The sequence below is a fragment of the Ixodes scapularis genome, unplaced genomic scaffold (genome assembly GCF_016920785.2).
Source record: "Ixodes scapularis isolate PalLabHiFi unplaced genomic scaffold, ASM1692078v2 PGA_scaffold4__175_contigs__length_147842914, whole genome shotgun sequence".
In the NCBI taxonomy this organism is placed as follows: Eukaryota; Metazoa; Arthropoda; class Arachnida; order Ixodida; family Ixodidae; genus Ixodes; species Ixodes scapularis.
The window spans coordinates 142,638,703-142,658,680 of record NW_024609879.1 but is presented as its reverse complement, the minus strand read 5'-3'; the positions used below and the strand labels follow the sequence as shown (position 1 = coordinate 142,658,680).

General features: G+C 47.7%; 1 protein-coding gene across 2 annotated transcripts in view; it reads left to right on the top strand.

Moving 5' to 3' along the window:
- LOC8041507 overlaps positions 1-19,743 on the top strand; it is a 44,851-nt gene extending 25,108 nt beyond the window's left edge. For both annotated transcript variants that reach the window (XM_002414730.5, XM_040215970.3), the window contains exons 14-25: positions 358-586; positions 2,012-2,088; positions 3,578-3,606; positions 6,478-6,568; positions 7,299-9,251; positions 10,319-10,450; positions 11,070-11,288; positions 12,639-12,739; positions 13,116-13,207; positions 14,007-14,250; positions 14,724-14,806; positions 19,172-19,743. In XM_002414730.5, coding sequence (XP_002414775.3) covers positions 358-586; positions 2,012-2,088; positions 3,578-3,606; positions 6,478-6,568; positions 7,299-9,251; positions 10,319-10,450; positions 11,070-11,288; positions 12,639-12,739; positions 13,116-13,207; positions 14,007-14,250; positions 14,724-14,806; positions 19,172-19,260 — 3,339 coding nt within the window. In that variant the 3' untranslated portion in view covers positions 19,261-19,743. The remainder of the gene's footprint in view (positions 1-357; positions 587-2,011; positions 2,089-3,577; positions 3,607-6,477; positions 6,569-7,298; positions 9,252-10,318; positions 10,451-11,069; positions 11,289-12,638; positions 12,740-13,115; positions 13,208-14,006; positions 14,251-14,723; positions 14,807-19,171) is intronic.
- Positions 19,744-19,978: the final 235 nt, after the last annotated feature.

Sequence of the window (19,978 nt, the reverse complement as noted above, 5' to 3'; positions counted from 1 at the left end):
TGATGTAACGTGTTATCGTGTGACACTGTGATGTCACACGTCACGGTGTCACGTGTTACCTGATGTCACATGACATGTTACTGTGGTGCCACATGGGGTCACATAACACTGTCATCACGGTGTCACGTGATGTCACATGACATGTGCTACTGCAGTGTCGCATGACATTGTGGTGTCTCGTGTTCTGACCTGGTGCCACGTGACGTGGCATCACGTGTGACACTGTGATATCACAATGTGGCGTGTAACATTGGCGTCGTAGTGCGACACAACATTGCAGAGGAAATGTAAGGGCCACGCGTGCCAAGGAAGCGGGCAGTTATCGCAAAAGAGGGACACATTTGTGGGTTTTCCCAGCGGCGTTGCAAGCGGAGGGAGACGTGGGGCGGCTCTCGCCCGCGATCTGCGCTGCCGGTGTTGTGCATGGCTCCGGCACTGCCCGTGCTGAAGCCGCCGAGGCCTGTGGACACGCCGCAGCCTCGCCTGGACCTGAGCACCATCGAGGAGCTCCCCGAAACAACCGGCACGTCGGCAACGCGGAGCAGCACGGGGTTGCCCGACACTGCTGCGAACACCTCTTTCGAAGGCAAGTTTTGTGTTGCAACCGCAATGATGCTCGGAAAAGGGATAGATCTGCCATCGTCTCATTAGCCCTGGCTCGTCGATGTGGATCTGTCCCCAAATCGTTCTAGGATAAGTTCGGCTCGTCCGCTTCTCCGGTCCATGTGCTCGACCGTTTTTGGGACGGCCCATGCTCGCTCGTGTCTCGGTCTGTGGCTCTGCCAACAGACCGCAGCGCCGTCTTAATACGGATAGGTTTCTCTGCCTTTCCGATGATGCGACTCATGCGTGCTTGCAACCAATCTCCGTAGGAGGTGTCCGCCGAATTGCAAACGCTCCCCATGATTTGAGGTGGACCTTCTCTTCAATCTAGGCTCTCTAAGCAGAGGTTGCATTTTATGGGTCGTTTCCTACTAGAGTCGTCGTAGACGAGCGTCGGGAACGTGCATTGTGGACGACAAGCGCGGTGCGTCGCACAACAAAAATGTTATATGTACAGCCTACAAAGGACTATGTCAAAAACTAGCCTCGGTCGGTGTGGTGGCAGTTGAAGAGCCATTGACCTGCTAGCACAGCTGCTCTTGAAAGGTTAAAGATTTCATTCGAATGCAAGCGGGCTGTCAAGAGCAGAACGTTTTGTATGAAGCCAATAGATGAGAAAGAATAATATGATCAAATGAATGTAAATAACACGGTGTGGTTTGTGTGGGACTCATTCTGTGCTCCGCAGTCTTTGTCAGCATGATCGAGCCTGTATAATTTTTGTTTAAGCTCGCATATTTTTATGTGGTTGAAAATTTGATTTTACAAAAACAATTAGGCGATCGAGTCAGAAATTCCGAAGAACTAAAAGCAGTTGGGGTGTTTCTCTGGCGTTTTCTTCGTGGCCGCCAATTTGCCTCGGAGTTGACGAAACGCACCAACAAACATAGCTAAACTAATAACCAAGGTGCGTTAATTATGTTTTGCAAAATCGTTGAATATTTTTTCAACTGAAAGTTTTTCTGCCATTGGCTTTCCTCTAGTTTGTGGAAATTCTCAACGGGACAAAGAGCATTTGATGGTGTTAAGTGAATGCTTTGGAGGCTCGCTCCAGCACTTGCGCAGTGGCACAGATAGGAATGTTGACTCGCACGCTTACAATCTTGCAGTAATTTTCTCTGTTGTTCTTGACCCTAGTACCCTGTCTTCCTTCCCAGTTTTAGCACTACGATGTATTTTAGCATGTCTGATCTGCACATTGATGCACAGCTGTGAGCCAAGCACTCGCTTTTGCGTCGATTATTGTTAAAATCTGAAGGCTGCTCATGTGCAATGGTGCCGAAGGGAACGGGCATCCCTCAGTTGTCGTTTGAGGCAGTTGGGTGTTCCTCTATATCTAGTATACAAATGCCTGGTTTAGATGGGCTTCGAAATCATTTTGTGAAGTGTGTTCTCGATTTCCGTGCAGCGATTCCTGGGGAGCAGCTTGAACGCTACCTCAAGCGAGAGGAACTGCTCCGAATCATGTCTCCACCCCTCGACCAGGTACGAACCCGCCCTTGCATCTGGATCACGTTTGGTCCCTGGTGGGGTAAAAGTTTTACCCCGCAGCGAATGCGACACATTCGCTGTGGAGTAAAAAACCAACTGGTGGCCAACCCTCTTACTAGAAAGGCCATTTTGTATTTTAAAAAAGTGCTCTTTTCAAACTTCAGTTCCATCTGGTGTCTCAACAAGTAGTTTCTCTTCGGACAAACTACATAATGGCGGTCATAAACCGGTGTCTCGTTGAGTGCCGGCACTTCCGTACAGAGATGGCAGATAAGAATCTGTTCTTTGATTACTTCAAAATTCTTTCTTGGTTTGTTTCTGTTTTGACGGTGTGGTCATAAGAACTGGCCGGTACAAAGCGGTGACCCGTAAGGCCCTCGATTAAATTACCGCCATCGAAAGGCTTGAGGGACAAACTTGTGACGTGAGGTTGATTGAACCACACTCCGAAGTAAACGCTTGCGCAGCCGTTGTATCTTGTGCGTGCCCCATGTGCTGCCGACGTTTCTAACACAGAGGCCTCATGTATCCTCCGCTTGGTAGTACCGTAGTATCCCCACCTTTTGGGAAAATATTTAATTAAAAAAAAAAAGTGATTGTTTATTCCTGCAAATACCCCAACTCGGGCTGTGCGAACATTCATCCCACCCGAATGACGCGGCCACGGACTTTACAGTTGGACAGTGTTTGTGACAAATTAAAACGACAGAGGAAAAGACACTTTTTTTTGTTTACGCATTTCCTCCCCAACCTCTGCGACTCCGAAGTCACAGTACATGCGTGCGAAAGAAAAGCTACAAAAATAACAAAATAAAATGCTTACAAAAAAAAAATTTTGGACAAGAAAGGAAGTCAGAAAGACAACACAAGCAGTAACCCATTCAGGGATCGCAAGGTTAATGCACGCCCCATATCCTGAAATGTAAACACGAACTGAAAGGTCAAAGTTTGTCTCCACCAAAGTAAGGTTACCGCAAACCTGCTCCTTCTCCCAGAACGTCGCAACCGCAGTTAGTAAGGTTGTGCGACGTTTAAGACAAAGCACAATGCAAACAGCATAAATAAAGATTTCCTGGAACGCCGCAAGCAGACATTTGTGGAGCGTCCCATTCCGAGCTCCGTGTTCGTGGCGAGTCAACACCACACAGCAACGCCGCCTCGACCACAGCACGCCGTGTACAGACGCACGTCTGCGCTAAACAAGAAAGTTGCATAAGAGCCTCGTTGCCAGATTTGTTTTCGTTTTTTTCTTGTATAATCTTCGGCACTGCTTGTAGACCGGTGCCCAGAGTTATTGTTATACTTTGTATGAGCGATTTTATGTCGCCTATTTAAGGTTAGCATAGATTTTGCCATGCTCCTACATTGTCAAAGCTACTTGCGCATGCGAGTAAGAGCCACTTGCTCTTTCGAGTACTTGTTTATCTAATAGAGGTACTAAAACATTGTGCTAAAATTCTCACCATTATGTTGTTTTTTTCAGGCATGCACCAACAAGAATTGCGTGGAACGGTTAGTTCTTGTTTCTCCTATCACTGCACTTTTCTTCCGCTTCAAAATGTGCCCATACAGCTAAATTAGGTGCTATCGTCAGCGGTGTTGTACAAAGTGACAATAACAAACTTTTTGTTACTGTTATTGCTCTAGTGGCGAGTTGGTTCAGCATGGACAAATATGTTAAGCAATTGTCTTTTTACAACAGCCACGATTTGCTGTGGAGTTTGGGAAAAAACAATTGTTAAACAATCAAGCATGCCCTCCTACATTCTTGTGTTATGAACCATTCCTAATAAAGTAAACACTAGAAGAATTGCACTCCTAGGGTACCAAGATAGCCACCTGTTTTGTGACTGGCTTTTGTATGCCGCGGCATTTCTGGGGATAAAACGGTTACCGTAAAATACCAAGCATCCGCCCATCCCGCAATTTTGTAGCATCCGGAAAGTGCACGAAAAACATATCTTTACGTGTTGATCTAAGGAACGCCCATCTCCCGTTTCACACGATTATCTCCACATTTTGAGTGGGCGTTTGCTGGGTTATTCCAGTGACCTTTTTTTTTTTGTCTTTCCTCGGTGTTGGTGGAATGGCTATTTGAGCGTGCCAGTGCATTTTCCTAGAGTTTGGTTGAAGATGAAGTGCTAGAATTTAGTAATGAGATTCACAAATGCAGCTAGATAGAGGTCGAGCTTTGCGACTGTTGGCTCCCTGCTGGCTTGATGAGCGTTGTCTGGCACCCATCACTGCCAAGGCTCTCTGTTAACATCGACAGGACCTTCTTGGGAACCACGGTGGAACGCTGCTAGTTTCGTGAAATCCTCCTTGTATTTCAGAGGGTAAAAGCGCTGAAAAAACAACGGACAAGTGACAGACGAACAACACAGAACGCTCTGTGTTGTTCGTCTCTTTCACTTGTCTGCTGTTTTTAGCGCTTTAACCGTCGGAACTATCCAGCCCAAGTGCATACCCTTCTACTCCTTGCATTTCTTTTTATCAGCAACAGATTGTGGTTTATTTAATAAATATGTACCCCTAAAATGCTCTATATAAAACAAAATATACAAAAACAAGCTAAAACTCTTTAAAGAATTAACATAAGTAAAATACATACGAGTAGAGGAGGAAAAAACGAAACAATTATCACCGCACGTGAGTTCATGAAATTTTGTTCAATCTTCGATGGTAATGCGCTGGCAGGTTATTCCAATCAATTATTGTTTACGAACTTCTTCCCAGTGCAGCACTTGCATTGCATTTTGTTTCTTGTCCTTTACTCTTGTCCTTCTGTCGTGTTTGTTTTGTTTTTCTTTCCTATGTACGTACTTGCAAACCCAACAAGAAATGCCGTTTTCGTGTGGAGACTGCATTTTGATTTCCAACGCTTTGTGGTAGCGTCAATTTACAATGGCATTGCGGAGGAGGTGCCGTGTAACCGAGCTTTAGGTTGCAGGTCAAAAGATCCCCAGGTGGTCCAAATTAATCCTCGGTCCTCCACTGGGGCTTGCCAGATGCCTGTCGTTGGTTTGGCACGTAAAACCCTCAAATTCGACTTTTAGTTTACAATGGCAGGGTTAGGGGCCAAAGGATTTATAGTGACTGGATGTCGTTACTTGTGTTACCCGCAGTTATTTACAGTATAGACCACTTACAACGTAACCACTTATGTGCAGGACCGGGTATAACGCGGCTTTTTTAAACCACCGGTTCGCCTCCCATAGAACTCCATGTAATTACATACCGCTTAAAATGCAGGCGCGCGAAGGGAAATACCGGTTATAGTGCGGTTTCTGGAACAGCCCGCCGACCGTGGCGACCAACCGACGCAGCGAGCACGCTTCCCTCTGCGACACTAGATAACGGCGCTAGCTGCAAGCGGCACTCGCAGGGCAAGGAGGTTGCTCGAAGAAGCGAAGAGAGAGGCTTCAGTTGCCATAGCGACGGAGGGACGCACACAAGTGCCGTTCACGTGCGTGCGTCCCTCCGCTGCATTGGAAACAACCGCAACGACGGACCAATCGCAGGTCGAGGAGAAGTGTTCGCGCACGTTGCATGCCGGTCGCGGTCCGGCTTCTATCCGCAAACATGGCGTCGGTTGTGATCGTCGACGTAGACGGCGTGGTGGAAGCTCATCGTTCCGCATAAAAGCGCTATCCTTGACTGTGAATTTTCGGTGCGTGTCGCTAGGATAACCCAGCACGTGCTAGAAGGGAAGATCCACCTCCTCGTCCGGCGATGTCGTGGCGGAACTCTCAAGACAGCAGAAACGCCCGTGTCGTCGTGTTTGTTTACTTCGACTACAGTGGTGATTTCTAAGCATTTGTGTTTTCGAACATCGCCCGGATTTCTTATTTGGTGCATTTCATGCCTGTGCATGAAATGCACAGGCATGAAATGAAGGTATTACTGGGGGTATTACTGGTGCGTACCGTATAAAGGGTGCGGATTTGCACGCATTTTCATTGCCGCAGAAAAGTGATTAGGCTTAACAATCCTGAACGCTCGCAACGTCCGTCCGCAACCCACGACGCCGTTAAAAGGCTGCGCCAGGCAAAAGTCGCTCATTTCTTTCAAAATGTGTGACACACTTAAGAGAGAAGTGTACAAGTATGGTGAAATAAAGACCTTCCTCAAACTAAGCTTTATTTTTCATCTAACACAAAATAAATTCTTTTACAAAGGTAAGTTGTCACATGCATGGCATGTATTTTGGCCTGAAAAATTGATGTTTTGGTTATAGCGAGGTACCGCTTATAGTGCGGATTTTCGCGACTCCCGCGACATACGTTATATGCGGTCTACACTGTACTTGTCACCTGGCTCCGCAGCTCGCTTGTCTGGCACGGACTCCCGGAGAATTTCCCTTCCTCCTTCGAACGTTTGCAGGGTACTGGAGCTGGAGTCGGAGCTGGCGCGTCTCCGCCGCGAGCACGAGGAACTCAAGGAGCTCACTACGCTGGAGAGACTCATGTGCAGCGTGAGTTACGATTCTCGCGATCGCCACAGGGTGGCACAAGATTGGGGAACGTGTCTTTATTGTCTAAGCGTCGGAGTCACTAAATCGGCTGCTCTTGAGACAGCGACACTTTGGCCATCTTGGTACCTGCTCTGCACCGAAATGGCGGTGTCCAATAGAAAATCGGAGAACTGGGTGGGGATACTCCAGGCGTAGCTCGTTTGGGTGGTTCAACACTTCGTTTCACTTCGGGTTCAATCGCGGCGGATGCTACAACCTGTCTTGGCCGGTCCGAGGTCCCATGACGCTTGCACGGCTTTGGATTGACTTCGACGGCTCGTGGCATCCGTTGTGGCTGGACGTGGGTGAACTGAGCTTGACTGTCTATTTTTGGAGCGCAGCTCTTAGGCGCCCGTTTCCGGGTTGAGCAGTGTCGGCATAACGGCTCGTTGCATTATGGGACATTTCCCCACTATAGTTAAGGGGGAAATTTTTTCGTTAAATTTAGTTGGGAAATTGGCATCACGTGATTTAAACACCAGTTCAGTTTTCCCGTTAAGTTTAGCGGGGAAATTTTCGCTAAATTCCCCGCTAAATTTGGGGAAAATTTGCCGCTAAGTGGGAAGGAAGCAGGAGGGGGAGGTGGGGCATACCCTCCCCTCCGTACTTTCCCCTCCTCAGGAGCTGCACTCTAATTTGGCATTACAGAGAACTGTAAACGTCTTCCATTTTTTCTCTTCGAAACTTGCAGACCTCTCACAAAGTTCAGCCCAAAGGTGTGCAGAATGCAGCAGTCACCCTCTCCCCCGCCGTCTCTGGAAGCAATGGCTGCGGCTCAAAGTCCCCACCCGAAGCCACGGTCACCCCGGTCATGTCTGTAGCCGCCCTGCAGACGATGGCAGCTCAAAAGGCGTGCAGTCGTCCACTCGTTCCACAGGGTCACAGTCCTTTTCTCGTGGCGGCATCGTCATCTGCTGCTGCGACAAACTTCGACGACGCCTGGGCGGCGGACTTGCAGCCCGAGTTTACGGACTTGATGACATTCGAACTTCGAGACACCTCTTCCGACATGGACCTTGTCGAGCGGTCCGATTCGTCTCCTGTCGTCATGTGCTCTGTCGGAGTGCAGACGGACGTCGTCACGCCGGCGGTCGGAATGCGAGACGCCTCCAGCTCTACGGACCGTGTCAATGCGCGGGAAAGGGGCACTTCTTGCCATTTGCCACTCCGAAGCGCAGTCGACGTCTGCGTGGAAGTCTCGCCGAACGTCGTCGACGGGAGCACGTCCACAGCGCTAGACGGAGTCGTCCTCACGTCGGACGTCGCGGTCGGAACGGATGCCATATCGACGTTGCACGTCGAAACCATGACGGATGTGGCGCCGGTTGCGAGCGTTGCAGACGCTGGCACAATGACAGACCGCAAAGAGGCAAAGACTGTCGAAGAAAAGGGGACAGCAGTGTCGAGGAGCTTCTTCGAGCAAAACGTCGCGACCTCTCCGATTGCACAGCGTCTGGAAAGAGACTGCGTTGCGAAGACCCCACCCAAGCCGCCGGTGACAGTGGAGACGCAGACAACTCCGGGCTGCCGCGCAAGTAACTCTCTGCATGAAAAGTCTGACATCTACGAGTCTTCAGCGGTTGCCATGCCGTCGTACGTGATCGCTGAGTCTTTCGACAGAATGGGGGCTATCGCTGGTGCTGGGGAAGTTGTGGCGGCCCAGTTAAATAAGACCTACTTTGTGTCCTGTGCCGGCGTTGGAACTGAGGCTGTGTCGATGGTGCACGTCGAAACCATGACGGACGTGACTCCGCTCGTGAGCGTTGTGGATGCCGGCACTCTAACCGATTGTGAAGTGGTGAAGATCGGCAAAGACAAGGAGACAGCAGTGTCGAGGAGCTTCTTCGAGCAAGACGTCGCGACCTCTCCGATTGCGCAGCGTCTGGAAAAGGACTGCGTCGCGAAGACTCCACCCAAGCCGCCGGTGACGGTCGAGACTCAGACGACTCCAGTCTGCCCTGCAAGGAACTCTCTGCATCTGAAGACTGCCGTCTACGAGTCTTCAGCGGTTGCCATGCCGTCGTGCGCGATGGCTGCGTCATTCGGCAGAATGGGGGCTATCACGGGCATTGGGGATGTTGTGGCGGGCCAGTTAAACGAGACCTACTTTGTGTCCCGTGCCGGTGTTGGAACTGAGGCTGTGTTGATGGTGCACGCCGAAACCATGACGGACAGGACTCCGCTCGTAAACGTTGTGAATGCCGGCACTCTAACCGATTGCCAAGTGGTGAAGATTGGCAAAGACAAGGAGACAGCGGTGTCGAGGAGCTTCTTCGAACGAGACGCAGCAACCTCGCCGTTGGCGCAAGGTCTCGCAAGGGACGTCGGTGTCAATGTCACGCCGAGGCCCCTGAAAACCATTAGTACGCAGGCAACGTCGAGCCATCCCAAGAGCGACGCTTTGCGGCAGACTGCACGTGTCGGGACCGTCCACGCACCTCCCGCGGTCATCTCGGCGACCCCTCGGCAGGATCTAGTGGGAACCTCGAATGACGACATCCACAACTGTTCGGGCAGCGACGTTGTGTCGCAGACCGTCTCGGCAGAACAATCTCGTGCGGAGGCGGCGAGGGCAAGGTTCCCTTTCTTGACGCCGAGGGACGTGCCCTGGACTGCCAACTGGGCCGAAAGACCTTCGAGCAAGGTGGGTATTCTCTAGGGATACCACTTCAATTGGGCCACTTGTAAAGAAAAATGCTCTTGAAGCAGTGCTCCTTTTGAACCGAGATTCTACTGTAGTTTCTGTCTGAATGAACCGGAGGGTTTCTGTAGGTATGTTGTGCACCATCGGCTGATGGATGCACGTAACGAGACGCTGTTAGCGTGAACGTGCAATCTCTGGTTTTAATTGTTTTTTTCTTAATCTAGAGGTTTTCATTAGAACTACTTGGGCAGTGGAAAGGTCTTCCTTTCTTGACTAGTGCAAGTGGGGAAAATTTAGTGCCTGACAATATCTTTTTAGAAACACAACGGCAAAAAGCTACAGGAGGATGCTTAACCTTCGCATTTAAGAGTGGAACGTGATAGCTAAATATAAACCACCGCCCGTTCTGAACCTGTGCAAGCATGTGTGCGTGGCTTAATTGGTAGCGTATCTGGCTCGCAGCAAAAGGGTCATAGTTTCGAATCCAGCCCCTGCCTGAAATTCTTTGGATTTTTCTTTCAATGCAAATTAATTACTTTATAAAGCAAAATCGTTCGAAACATGCCGCAACCTTTAATTCGCGTTACATGTCATGTTTTAATCCCTTTCATCCCACGCGTGACGTCACGTTTCACGTGAGCGTTGTGGATTGTTGGAAATTCCTGTGTGGAGGTCGTGTGGCTGTTAAGCCACGACTCCATCGACCAATCAAGATTTTCCCGTCTTCTGCGACACAAGCTCCTTAAAGCTGTCGCTTTAAAAATTCACGAAGTCATGTTCCCACAAAGTATCATTATGCGTGCCTCTAGTTTCTTAACTGTTTTCTACATCATTCGTTCTAGTCGTGCAAACCGGGCTTGGTAGCAGGTGCCGTACCCCGTTAAGCCCGCTTTGCACACGTTTGTTCTCTCCACTTCATCACACGCCGGCCACCCGACCCATTGCTTCACTTGTTCCATTGCATGCTCCACTGGTTTCATTGCCCGTTCCACCTGTTTCATCGTCTGCTGTGCCTGTTCAATCATTTGTTCCGCCCATTGTCCGCTCCACCTGGGGACTGCCAAAAGTCCTCTACAGGCAGCAGCGGGGTCCATCCCGACGAGCTGGCACGTCGACTCTCGGCGAGGGCGAAGTTTCCGTTCCTGAAGCCAGTTGACGAGCCATGGAGCAGCACAAGTGGTCGCCAGCCATCGTGTCAGGTATGTCTCTTCTTTCTCCCCGGTTGCATACTTTTTCCGTCATTCAAGCCAAAGCATGAAGTCCCTTTGTTATGACAGCGTGTTGCTTACTGTCCCACAGCAAGGTTTCTAAAGTACTTTTAGCGCAAAATTTATTATTATATTGCTGGATGATACATTACATTTCACTTTATGATGAGCCGCACAAGCGACGCGAAAACTGGGTTGAGATTCCAATGTTGAGCCAACACACAGGAGGCAGGAGTATGAAATGTGGTAAGAGGGTAGCGATCATGCTTGCACATGCGGGAGGCGAGTGCAGGAGGAAAATGAGAAAAGAACAAGCGCATGGTATGGAAGAAACAGAGAGACTCGAAATAGCAGGCTCAAGACGGGTGTGCACCCGTAAGAGGTGCGGAATTCACATTCACTCGTGCTGTACCATTGGCGGGGCTTTCTTTCTGAAGTGCCACGCACGACGATGTTGACATCGTCGACTTTATCTGGCTACTGTTTGGTTGAGTCTTGCGACTTTGAGTCTTCCTGCTTTACCGTTTGTGACGACCAGCAGAAGTAGACATCTTTAGGGCAGTGCAAAGTGCGACTGTCGGTGCTTTCTTTATTTTATGCATCCGTTCAGGCTCCTGCGGCGTCTCCCCCTGCGTGTTTCGCTGCAACCATTCGGGCGGCCGCACGTTCCAGTGCCGCGGACGACCTTCCCGGAAGCAGGAATCCGAAACGAGTACGTTCCGGGGAACGGCCGAGCACGGAGTGCACGGCGGAGAGCATTTCGTCTCCCGAGAAGGCGGGGGAAGTTCGGGCAAAAGTGCATCGTGCAAGACCACAACACTCTGCCAAGGTACATGAGACTTCTGACTCGTTTTGTAGGACACCGGACACACGCTTGTCCGGTGATCAATTTTACGTATAAATGTACTGTGAATATTTTCCCAGATCTTGCAGATTTGGGAGTGGGCACTTAGCGTGAAATGGGCGGATGCGCGGTATTCTACGGGAGATGGAAAAAGAATGTTGTAAAACAAAATTTACAACGAAAAAAAAATTTAGTGCTTTATTTACGACAAAATACGAATTTGCAGTTGGCGCCTGCAGGAGCCAAGATTAATAAGTAACTTTTAGAAATTGGTGGCAGCGGCGCGCCGGTGGGCGGCGGTGTGGAGAAACGCATTCAACCGGTGGCGCGCCCTGCTCAGCGTGCGGCGGCGGTGTGACTTTGCAGCGGCGCACAGGTCTACCAGTTGACCAGTGGCGGCTTCCGCAGACACCAACTATAAATTATTTTTTGCGCCGTGAATATAGCTGTAGAAAAGAATTTTTAGTTTGTTGTAAATTTATTTTATGGTGTTCTTTTCCCGTCCAGTCTGTTTTAAAGAAATGTTTTTTTTTTTTTTTTCCTTTGCATGTTAGTAGGTCATCATGCAAGTTGGTAGGTTGTTTTTTTGTGCAAAGTCGAACTTGCATAAAATTTGTTGAAATTCATTATCTGTATTAGCATTGTCGCATTAAGTAGAACCTATTCTTATCTGATAGGTCAATATCTTGTCTCTTTCTTCCCCCTCTGGCCTCCATTTCACATCGCAGATGCCGCGAGAGACAGCACACTTTACCTTCCAACGGTTAATAGGATGCTTCACGTGTGGACTGGGTTTATTGCAACTTGTCTATTACCGTGCAAGTTGCGCAGGAGGGTCGTACTTTATTTATTACGGGGTTAATTTTTTAGGTGCAGCCGACCAACTGAGAAAAACCATAGTTTTGGATGTGCCTCAAAAAATGTATGTAACTTGTGATCGCACACAGTGGTCTCGAGCGCCTTTATTTCTGTCTCGATCGTTGTAACCTGCGATGTCCTCGGCGCTCGACACTGGCAACAGTGGCCGGAGTTGCTCTTTTGAGTTCTCCAGTGCACTTCGTTGCACTTCGGAAAGAGAGGGGGAGGGTAATGCACGTCAATTTCTAACATTGGTTTAAATATGCAGGGCCAGGCCCTTACACAAGTGTGGCATATACAGGTACTTATATGGTAATGCACTTTTGTGTGAACTAATCGTGCCCACGAAAGGGGTGCGAAGAGGCCCTATAAATTCTATGCATTTAGGATGCCCTTGGGAAGTGGCAAAGAGATGGACAATGTTTCTCTCATTTTTGTAATATCCCGCACTCTTAATTCACAATGGTTTCCTTACAGACAACACCTGCACCCTGCCAGTCAACAGCCGTCCAGACTGACCGCTGGTCAGCGCAGGAGATGGATAGGCTCTGCTTGAGGCTCCAGTCACTAGAGGAGGAGTAAGTCGTTTTGGTTCTAACAATGCGTTCATTGCAAACATGTTGTGGCCCCAACCATACTTTAGAGTTTATAGGCTGCAAACTTCGACTGCACTCTGTGGTTAGGCTTTTAAGTTGTGTGGCTTAATATTTCAAAATGCTGCGTAGCAGTTTGGCAATACTGTTCAAATGTCGAATTTTGTTGAATTTTGCCGAAAGTTGGACAAGTCGAACCTGGGGTTCGACGCAGGTTTGAGACATTCTTAGTCGGGACCTAAGTGAGCAGCGCATTGGGACAAAGCCTACTTGCAGCTCCTTCGAGGAAAACTTGCTTCGTAGCATCTGTTTCTCTGCTGTCTGCTGGGGACTAATATTGGCGTCGGTGGCGTGTCCGTAGCCTCAAGGCCACCAAGAAGGCCCACAAGCGGCGGGAGGTTGAGCTGGAAGCCGAGGTCCGCAGGCTGCACCAGAGGGAGCTGAACAGCACTGGTGAGCTTGCATTGCTCTTTTCCTTTTGGCACGGAAGCCGCGTGCGCCAGGTTTGAAAAGGTGCCACTGTCTCGCAGGTTGTAATTTTCTAAAACAAGCAGCCTCAGTAGCTCCAAGCCAAGGGGCCAGCTTACATTTAGGTGGCTGGTTTGAATCCCCACCCATCTGACAGAAGCTTAATGCGGAATAAGTCGGGCAGAACCAACTATATTGTTAAGCTATTAGCTGCAGACATAATTCAAAGAGGTGCGGCAGGTCGTGTGTCAATTTTCCCCGCTAAATCTAGCGGATAAACTGAATTTGTGTGGCGGTCACGTGACCCCGAGCCATGCGACGTCATTTTCCCCGCTAAATTTGGTGGGGAAACTGAATTGATATTGAAATTGTGCAATGTCGATTTTCCTGGTAAGTTTAGAGGGAAACCGAATTCGTGCAAGTTGCGTGACATCATGAGACTTCATTTTTCCCCGCTAAATTTAACGGAGAAACTGAATTTTTGCATAGGTGAAGACATCAAGGTGCAAGACGTTATTTTCACCACTACATTTAGCGGGGGAAATAAACGGCCAGAGATGAACCTCAAAGTGGCCCGAAGGTCCTAAGAAAGCTAGTCGCTTCAAAGAAGGCGCCGTCTAACGCAGCACCTTCTTCCGGAGTCTGAAGAATCCCAGGTGGTCGAAAGTAACCCTTGGTCCTCCGCCAGGTTGCTTCAGATGCCCTTCGTCGGCTTGGCACGAAAAAAAAAAAAACATTTGGCTTTGGCTCCTCCAACCCGTGTACATCATCTCTCCTCTCGCAGTCCTGCAGCCCAGGCCAACGTCGCCCAATGCGGCTCCGTGCGGTCACGCCTTGACCGCCGCCGACTTGGCAGCCATGACGCCGCGGTCCAGGGAGGGTGCGCGTCTGCTGCAGTACGGACGGCAGCTCGACCACGGCGGCATCGTGGAGGAGTTCCGTGCGGAGCGCCTGGCAGCGCAGCTAAAGCTGCGCAACCGGGAATACGACACGCTGCAGCGTCAGATGAAGGCCCTGGTCTCTGCCAGGCAAGGGAGTCTCCCTTTTTTGATATGGAAGGCGTATTAGCTCCGTGTTCCTGTGGCACGTTTTGCGTAGACCACGGCCGGAGTGGTGGGGACGTCCCGCTTTTTAACGGGAAATAATGGCTCCGGAGGCTCTCAAATATGTAAAGCCGAATGGGCGCTGGTTACCGAAGACTGTACAAAAGGGGCCCCATTTTTTTATCAAAATTTTCGGAAGATCGCTTATAACTTTTGATTGGGACGACGGTTAGTTCGGAAACTTTGCCGTCTGGTTTGGATTGCTAGCTCTACATTTGGGCGGAGGAGGAGCGTTGGCGACGCATAGCTTAGTTTTTCGGGGACGGAAACTCTTTATTTTTCAGGGGGGCGGAGCTACTCTTATTTTCAGCTGCGCTGAAGTCGGGTCTTAAAATGAAAAAAAAACGGTTTGTGGTACCGGTGTTATTGCCATAACTTCCTGTTCCTTTCTATTGCAGGAAACACTGCACGTGCGTTTCAAAACCGACGAAACACGCTGCGACGAGTCCACTGTGCACCGAGGCAGCCACGGAAAATACTGGTGAGGGTGAACTTACAGGCATACTCTTCAAACTTCAAAAGCATGCCTTCTTCCGACAACCAAATCATCTTAGAACTGCTTCGCGCTGCATACAAACAATATGCAAGCCTTTGTTTCTTCTCGAGGTAAAAACAACTATAGAAATTATTTTTTTTTTTTTTTTCATTTTTTTTTTTTTATGGTTTTCAGAACAAATGTGTCACATTCTTAAAGCGCCAATTAGGTCCCAGGTGGTTTTGTTTGTACGAGCTCAGTCTTTTGCCGAAGGAATATTCATGAGGACGGATATTTTTTTTCTTCCCTGGATGGGGATATTGTTCCTCGTGGAGATACACCAAATGCCGATCTCAGTGACGGATGTCCGAGCTAGGCCACAATGGGCCGTAAACTTGGGACGTTTTCAAAACACGAGAATAAACTTTATCGCCGCCATCAGTCGCCTATGGTTGCCTCCATGATGTTGACCACCACGACACATTTCCTTACGAATGTGGTAAAGTGCATTGTCACCGCGTACGAGAGAGCGCGTGCTGGTGTCACCTATCCGCTATGTCCGGAAGACATCAGATGTGTGGAAATATTTTCTAACATTCACTCTTGTCCAGTTTTATCGAGGTTGGGGATAACCAGAACGCTCTGAATTGAAGCTTTCCTGTGCTAAAACAAGCCCAGGCATACCGGAAAAAAGGAAAAAAGATCTTCAACTGCAGTTTTATTGAGTGTTTACCTCGAACACAACCACACTGAACTTGTCCGTGAGGGTTGTTCTTTTTTTGGAAACCAGACACCCTCATCTTGTTTCCTTCTCTCGTCGGTGCCGGGACGTTTTCCAAGCAATCGGTGCACAAGTATGTGCTCTGGAGGTTGGGCAACTCCAAGCCCGTGTCCCGTTTCTTCGACTTGAGGTCCAACAAATGCCGATTTCTTGCCCAATGCCGAAAATTGACACTGAAAAAACATATTTGGGCAGAACCGACTAATGTCGAGACCGGTTATAACTACATTGTTTATAACGAAATGGCGGCTACAGCAAAGCGATCGCGATTGCCCATTCCCTTTTGCACTTCGTTATAACCGAAGTCGGTTATAACAAAATAGCGGATATAGCGAAGTTACTTCTGATTCCCGTTGACCTAGTTATGACCGGTCTTGACAGTACAGTGCAATCCGCTTATAAAGATACCAGACATAACGATGTACTGCTTATAACGATCAGTTTTTAGAGTTTAAAGACTATAAACATTCATCTTCTAGTCCAGATACAATGATAATCGGTCAAAACGAATGAACTTTGGGTTTTCTCATAATCTTTATAAGTGGATTGCACTGTATGCTGTTATCTAATTAAACGTTTAGCTACAGACATAATGGGAAGCCGCAGCAAGTCTCCTGTCAATTTCTCCTCTAAGTTTAGTGGGTAAACTGAATTTGCGTCGGGGTCACGCGACACTGAGCCATGTCGTTTTCTCCGCTAAATCTAGCGGGGAAACCGAATTGGTCTTGAGGTTACACGACGTAAATTTTCCCACTAAATTTAGCGGGGAAACTGAACTTGCCTACAGGTCGCGTGACATAGGTTGTGTGATGTCATTTTCCTTGCTAAATTTAGCGGGGTAAACAAACGGCCAGAAACATACTTTAAAGTGTCCTGAAGATCCTAAGGAAGCCAATGCGGAGGGCAAGGGGCAAGTTCGTCTGCTTCTTGCGCAGGGGTTGCGGTGACGTCAGAACGTTGAGCTCTGATTGGCTAGAGCGGAAAAATAGGGGGTTGCTGAGACCCCCTATCTGAGCGTCTGCTCTTTTCCAGCGTCGTCTGCTCTTTTGCAGCGTCGTCTACTAGCTGTCTTACCTTTACGAGCGAGGCAGACTTTGCCTTTCAGAGAGGGCAGATGAAATAACTCGAGCTGTATGATGTGTTTTTGTCTAACAACTAGCAGACACTTATCAAAGAGCGAAGCCAAAGGACTCACGGGCGAGGTGGCCGACGCACCGAGGTTTGCTTGCTAACAACCGAGAACGAGGGTGGTTAGCGTCCGCAAGTTCCTTCCTTTCATGCGTGGCGTCGAGCGTATCGCGGAAGTTATGTCGTAGACACGTTGACACCAAGAAGTAATTTATGTTTTTATTTTTGGCGAAATTTTATGAAAACTTCTTTTTCTATGCTCTGTTATTTAAACAGACAGACACTTGCTTGGGGATAAGTTGATGGACTTCAATTAGCCCTCTGTATTTGCTCGAGTCACTTTTTTTCAAAGCTTACTGTTTTAAAAGCAGGGATAAAAACATGATGTTTCTTTCAGTGTAGCGCGCGTGCAGCCCCGGACATCTAAGGGCATCACAGACTTGTTATTGCTCTGTTTCGTGCGGCTAGGAGCCGCTTGTCCCTCTAATAAGGGTGCAAGGTGCAGAAAACCACGCACGCCTATCTAACTAGAGTCTCGTTCGTTATTGGAATTAAGGGGGGACATGGGCCTAAATTTAAAATTTTTTTGAAAAAATTCATTTTTTAATTTTGAGGTTTTCAGTTTTAGAAACTAATTATACACCCTTACACCAAATTTCATAACCATACGCCAAATAGTTACGTTGATATAAAATATTTTCAACACATTGTGAGGCAGTAACAAAGTAAAGGAGTTCAATCTTTGAATGCATTTTTCTCAGTTCCACTTTTTGCTGCAAATTTTATACGAAGGAATCTTTTGTTCGAAGGTGAAAGTATTCTGATACCACAATCAAGATGTTTCTGAACTGAAATTTACTCAGGAATTGGGCTATCTACTTTATTTTGTTTTAAGTTGAAGCCCTTAGTGATAAAACACTAAGTTTTCAAAAATTGACAGAGGACAGATATGCATCTCATAGTTTGAGGTAATAACTCTTCCTGAAATATTTACTTTTAAGTTATTAAAACTAGATAGCCCGAGGTCTCATATCCCCCACTTTATATTCAAGCAGTCAAAATGATGCTTAATAGCTTCATTTGCATATCATAGATTTCTTAATGAAAAGTGACACATCATCTTATGCAGGTATGTAAATTTGTCCTAGAGAGCCGAAAGTTTGCACAGTACACTTACATCTGAAGCTAAAGCTCCCCTGCAAATTTGATTCCGATCACTTGAGTAGTTCAAAAGTTTGACCTCTAGCCAGTGTCCCCCCTTAACGAGACAAATCGCTCCACCTACTAAGAACGGACATGCACCACCATTCACCAAATCACGAAAAAACTCCTGTCAATCCTCTCGGAAATTTAAAATGTGACACACCATCGTGAATGCACCCACCACATCTGAAGTTGCACCACGTTTTCATTTCGCCTGGTAACACTGCCCCTTGGACAGCGCCTGATTGGAGCCGACCTCTAAATCACACAGGACAGAAGCGGAACGTTCTTTTCTCTTTTTTTTTTTAACCAGCAATTACGCAAAGGACTCACGGCTACAGCCCAACAGCACGTCCGCCATTGCCGACGCCGATATGTTTACATCCGCAACCCCCACCCCCTTGAGGAGGCGGGGCTTTGTATAACCCCCTCTCCCACTCGCAAGGCGCATTGCTTCACCCCTTAACCCTTTTTTTTTTTTTTTTGTGTGAAATTTCTGTCCTTCAATTGCATAATTGTTGTCTTCAAAATGTACATTTGTTGCCTTCAAAATCGAGCTTCTAGCCACAACAAAAATGAGAGCAGCATTTAAAAAAAATTCAGTGTTGCCGTTTGTTGGTAGAGCTTCAAACTAAGTCCCGAGCGAGCCTGGTTCGTTCAAAACGGTTAGGTGCATGATCCGAGGAAATCGGACAAACTGTAGTCATCCTGAACGGTAAGGGGTCAAAACACCCATTTTGTTGGAAAAAATAACCCGTCCAAAGAACTCCCCCCCCCCCCCCCCCCCCCCCACCCCCCCCCTACGAATTTGAAGAAAAATAAACCCCGAAAACGACCCTAGTTATAAGCAACAATCTCTTATGGATGGGGCGTAGTCATGATCTCCTAAATGCCACAGAACCTATAGTTATGCTCTGTTGATCAAGCATGGTTTGGGGCTGCCCGATTGATGGCGTCCTTGCACCAGTTGCAAAACCTTTGGTCCAGTTGTATGCAGGTCGGACATGTTCTGGGGCTGTCCCATAAATGGTTACGGGGACATTGTCAACCATAGTCTGTATTATCACGAAGGGCCTTGCACCAACTTCACGGACAATTTTACTGCACCTACTCGCCCAAAAGTACAACATGCAATGGCTTGCACGCGATGCTCGATGTTTGCAAGAAAACTGCTGCTACTGATTTTTCTTTCTAGTCCAGTCAGATTTTGTCAACTTTTATTCCACTTTCATGTCTTCTTTTTTTTTTTTTTTTTTCAGTTGAATCTGGGCAGCAGTTTTCCAGTGATATCCTGTTCGGGGGCCCAGAAGACGAAGAACGCTTCGATAGGAACTGTAAACAGCAGTGATATAGGAAACCTGGACACTGGCTGAAACACTTTCTGCGATAGTCTATTTATGGGCTCAATCTATAACCCAATCTATGGACTCTAGACATCCTAGAAAACGAAACTTCACATTCATGCCTGGCCACTTTCTCTAATAAGATCGGTATGAAAAATTTGGTTACCTCGACACTGTGATTGACATCAGATGGCGCAGTTGCATGAGGACGGACAGGGCTCTGCCCTCCTCGTCCGATGGCGACATCTGGTGTCGATCTTTTGATAGCGATTTTGATGGAGAAATTGGCCACGCATTAATGTAATGTTCTTTTTTTAGTATGTTGGAGCCTATAGATTTCACTATGACCATAGACTATCGTAGAAAGTGGTTTAGTACCCCTTCAACACATTTTAGCTTTTAATTGGTTCTGTGTAACTACTCTAGGAATGTTCTCTTTTTTTACCAATATGTCTTTATTACATGTGTCAATAAAATGTGAAGTATTACGAGAATTCCTCTTCATTGTTTTTAACTGAGCTTGGTTAAATTCAATTTTGCTAATCTTGCAAATGAGATATTTTGTGAGTGTTTGTTACCCGAATTTTTATGCTCAAACTCGTACTTGGCACCATGATAGCCGTAATGCGCAGCAAAAAATGCGAATGACAAAAAGAATGAAATACAAAGTGTCGCAACGCTATGAAAGTAATGGATGCACAAAGGATCTGATCAGACATTTTT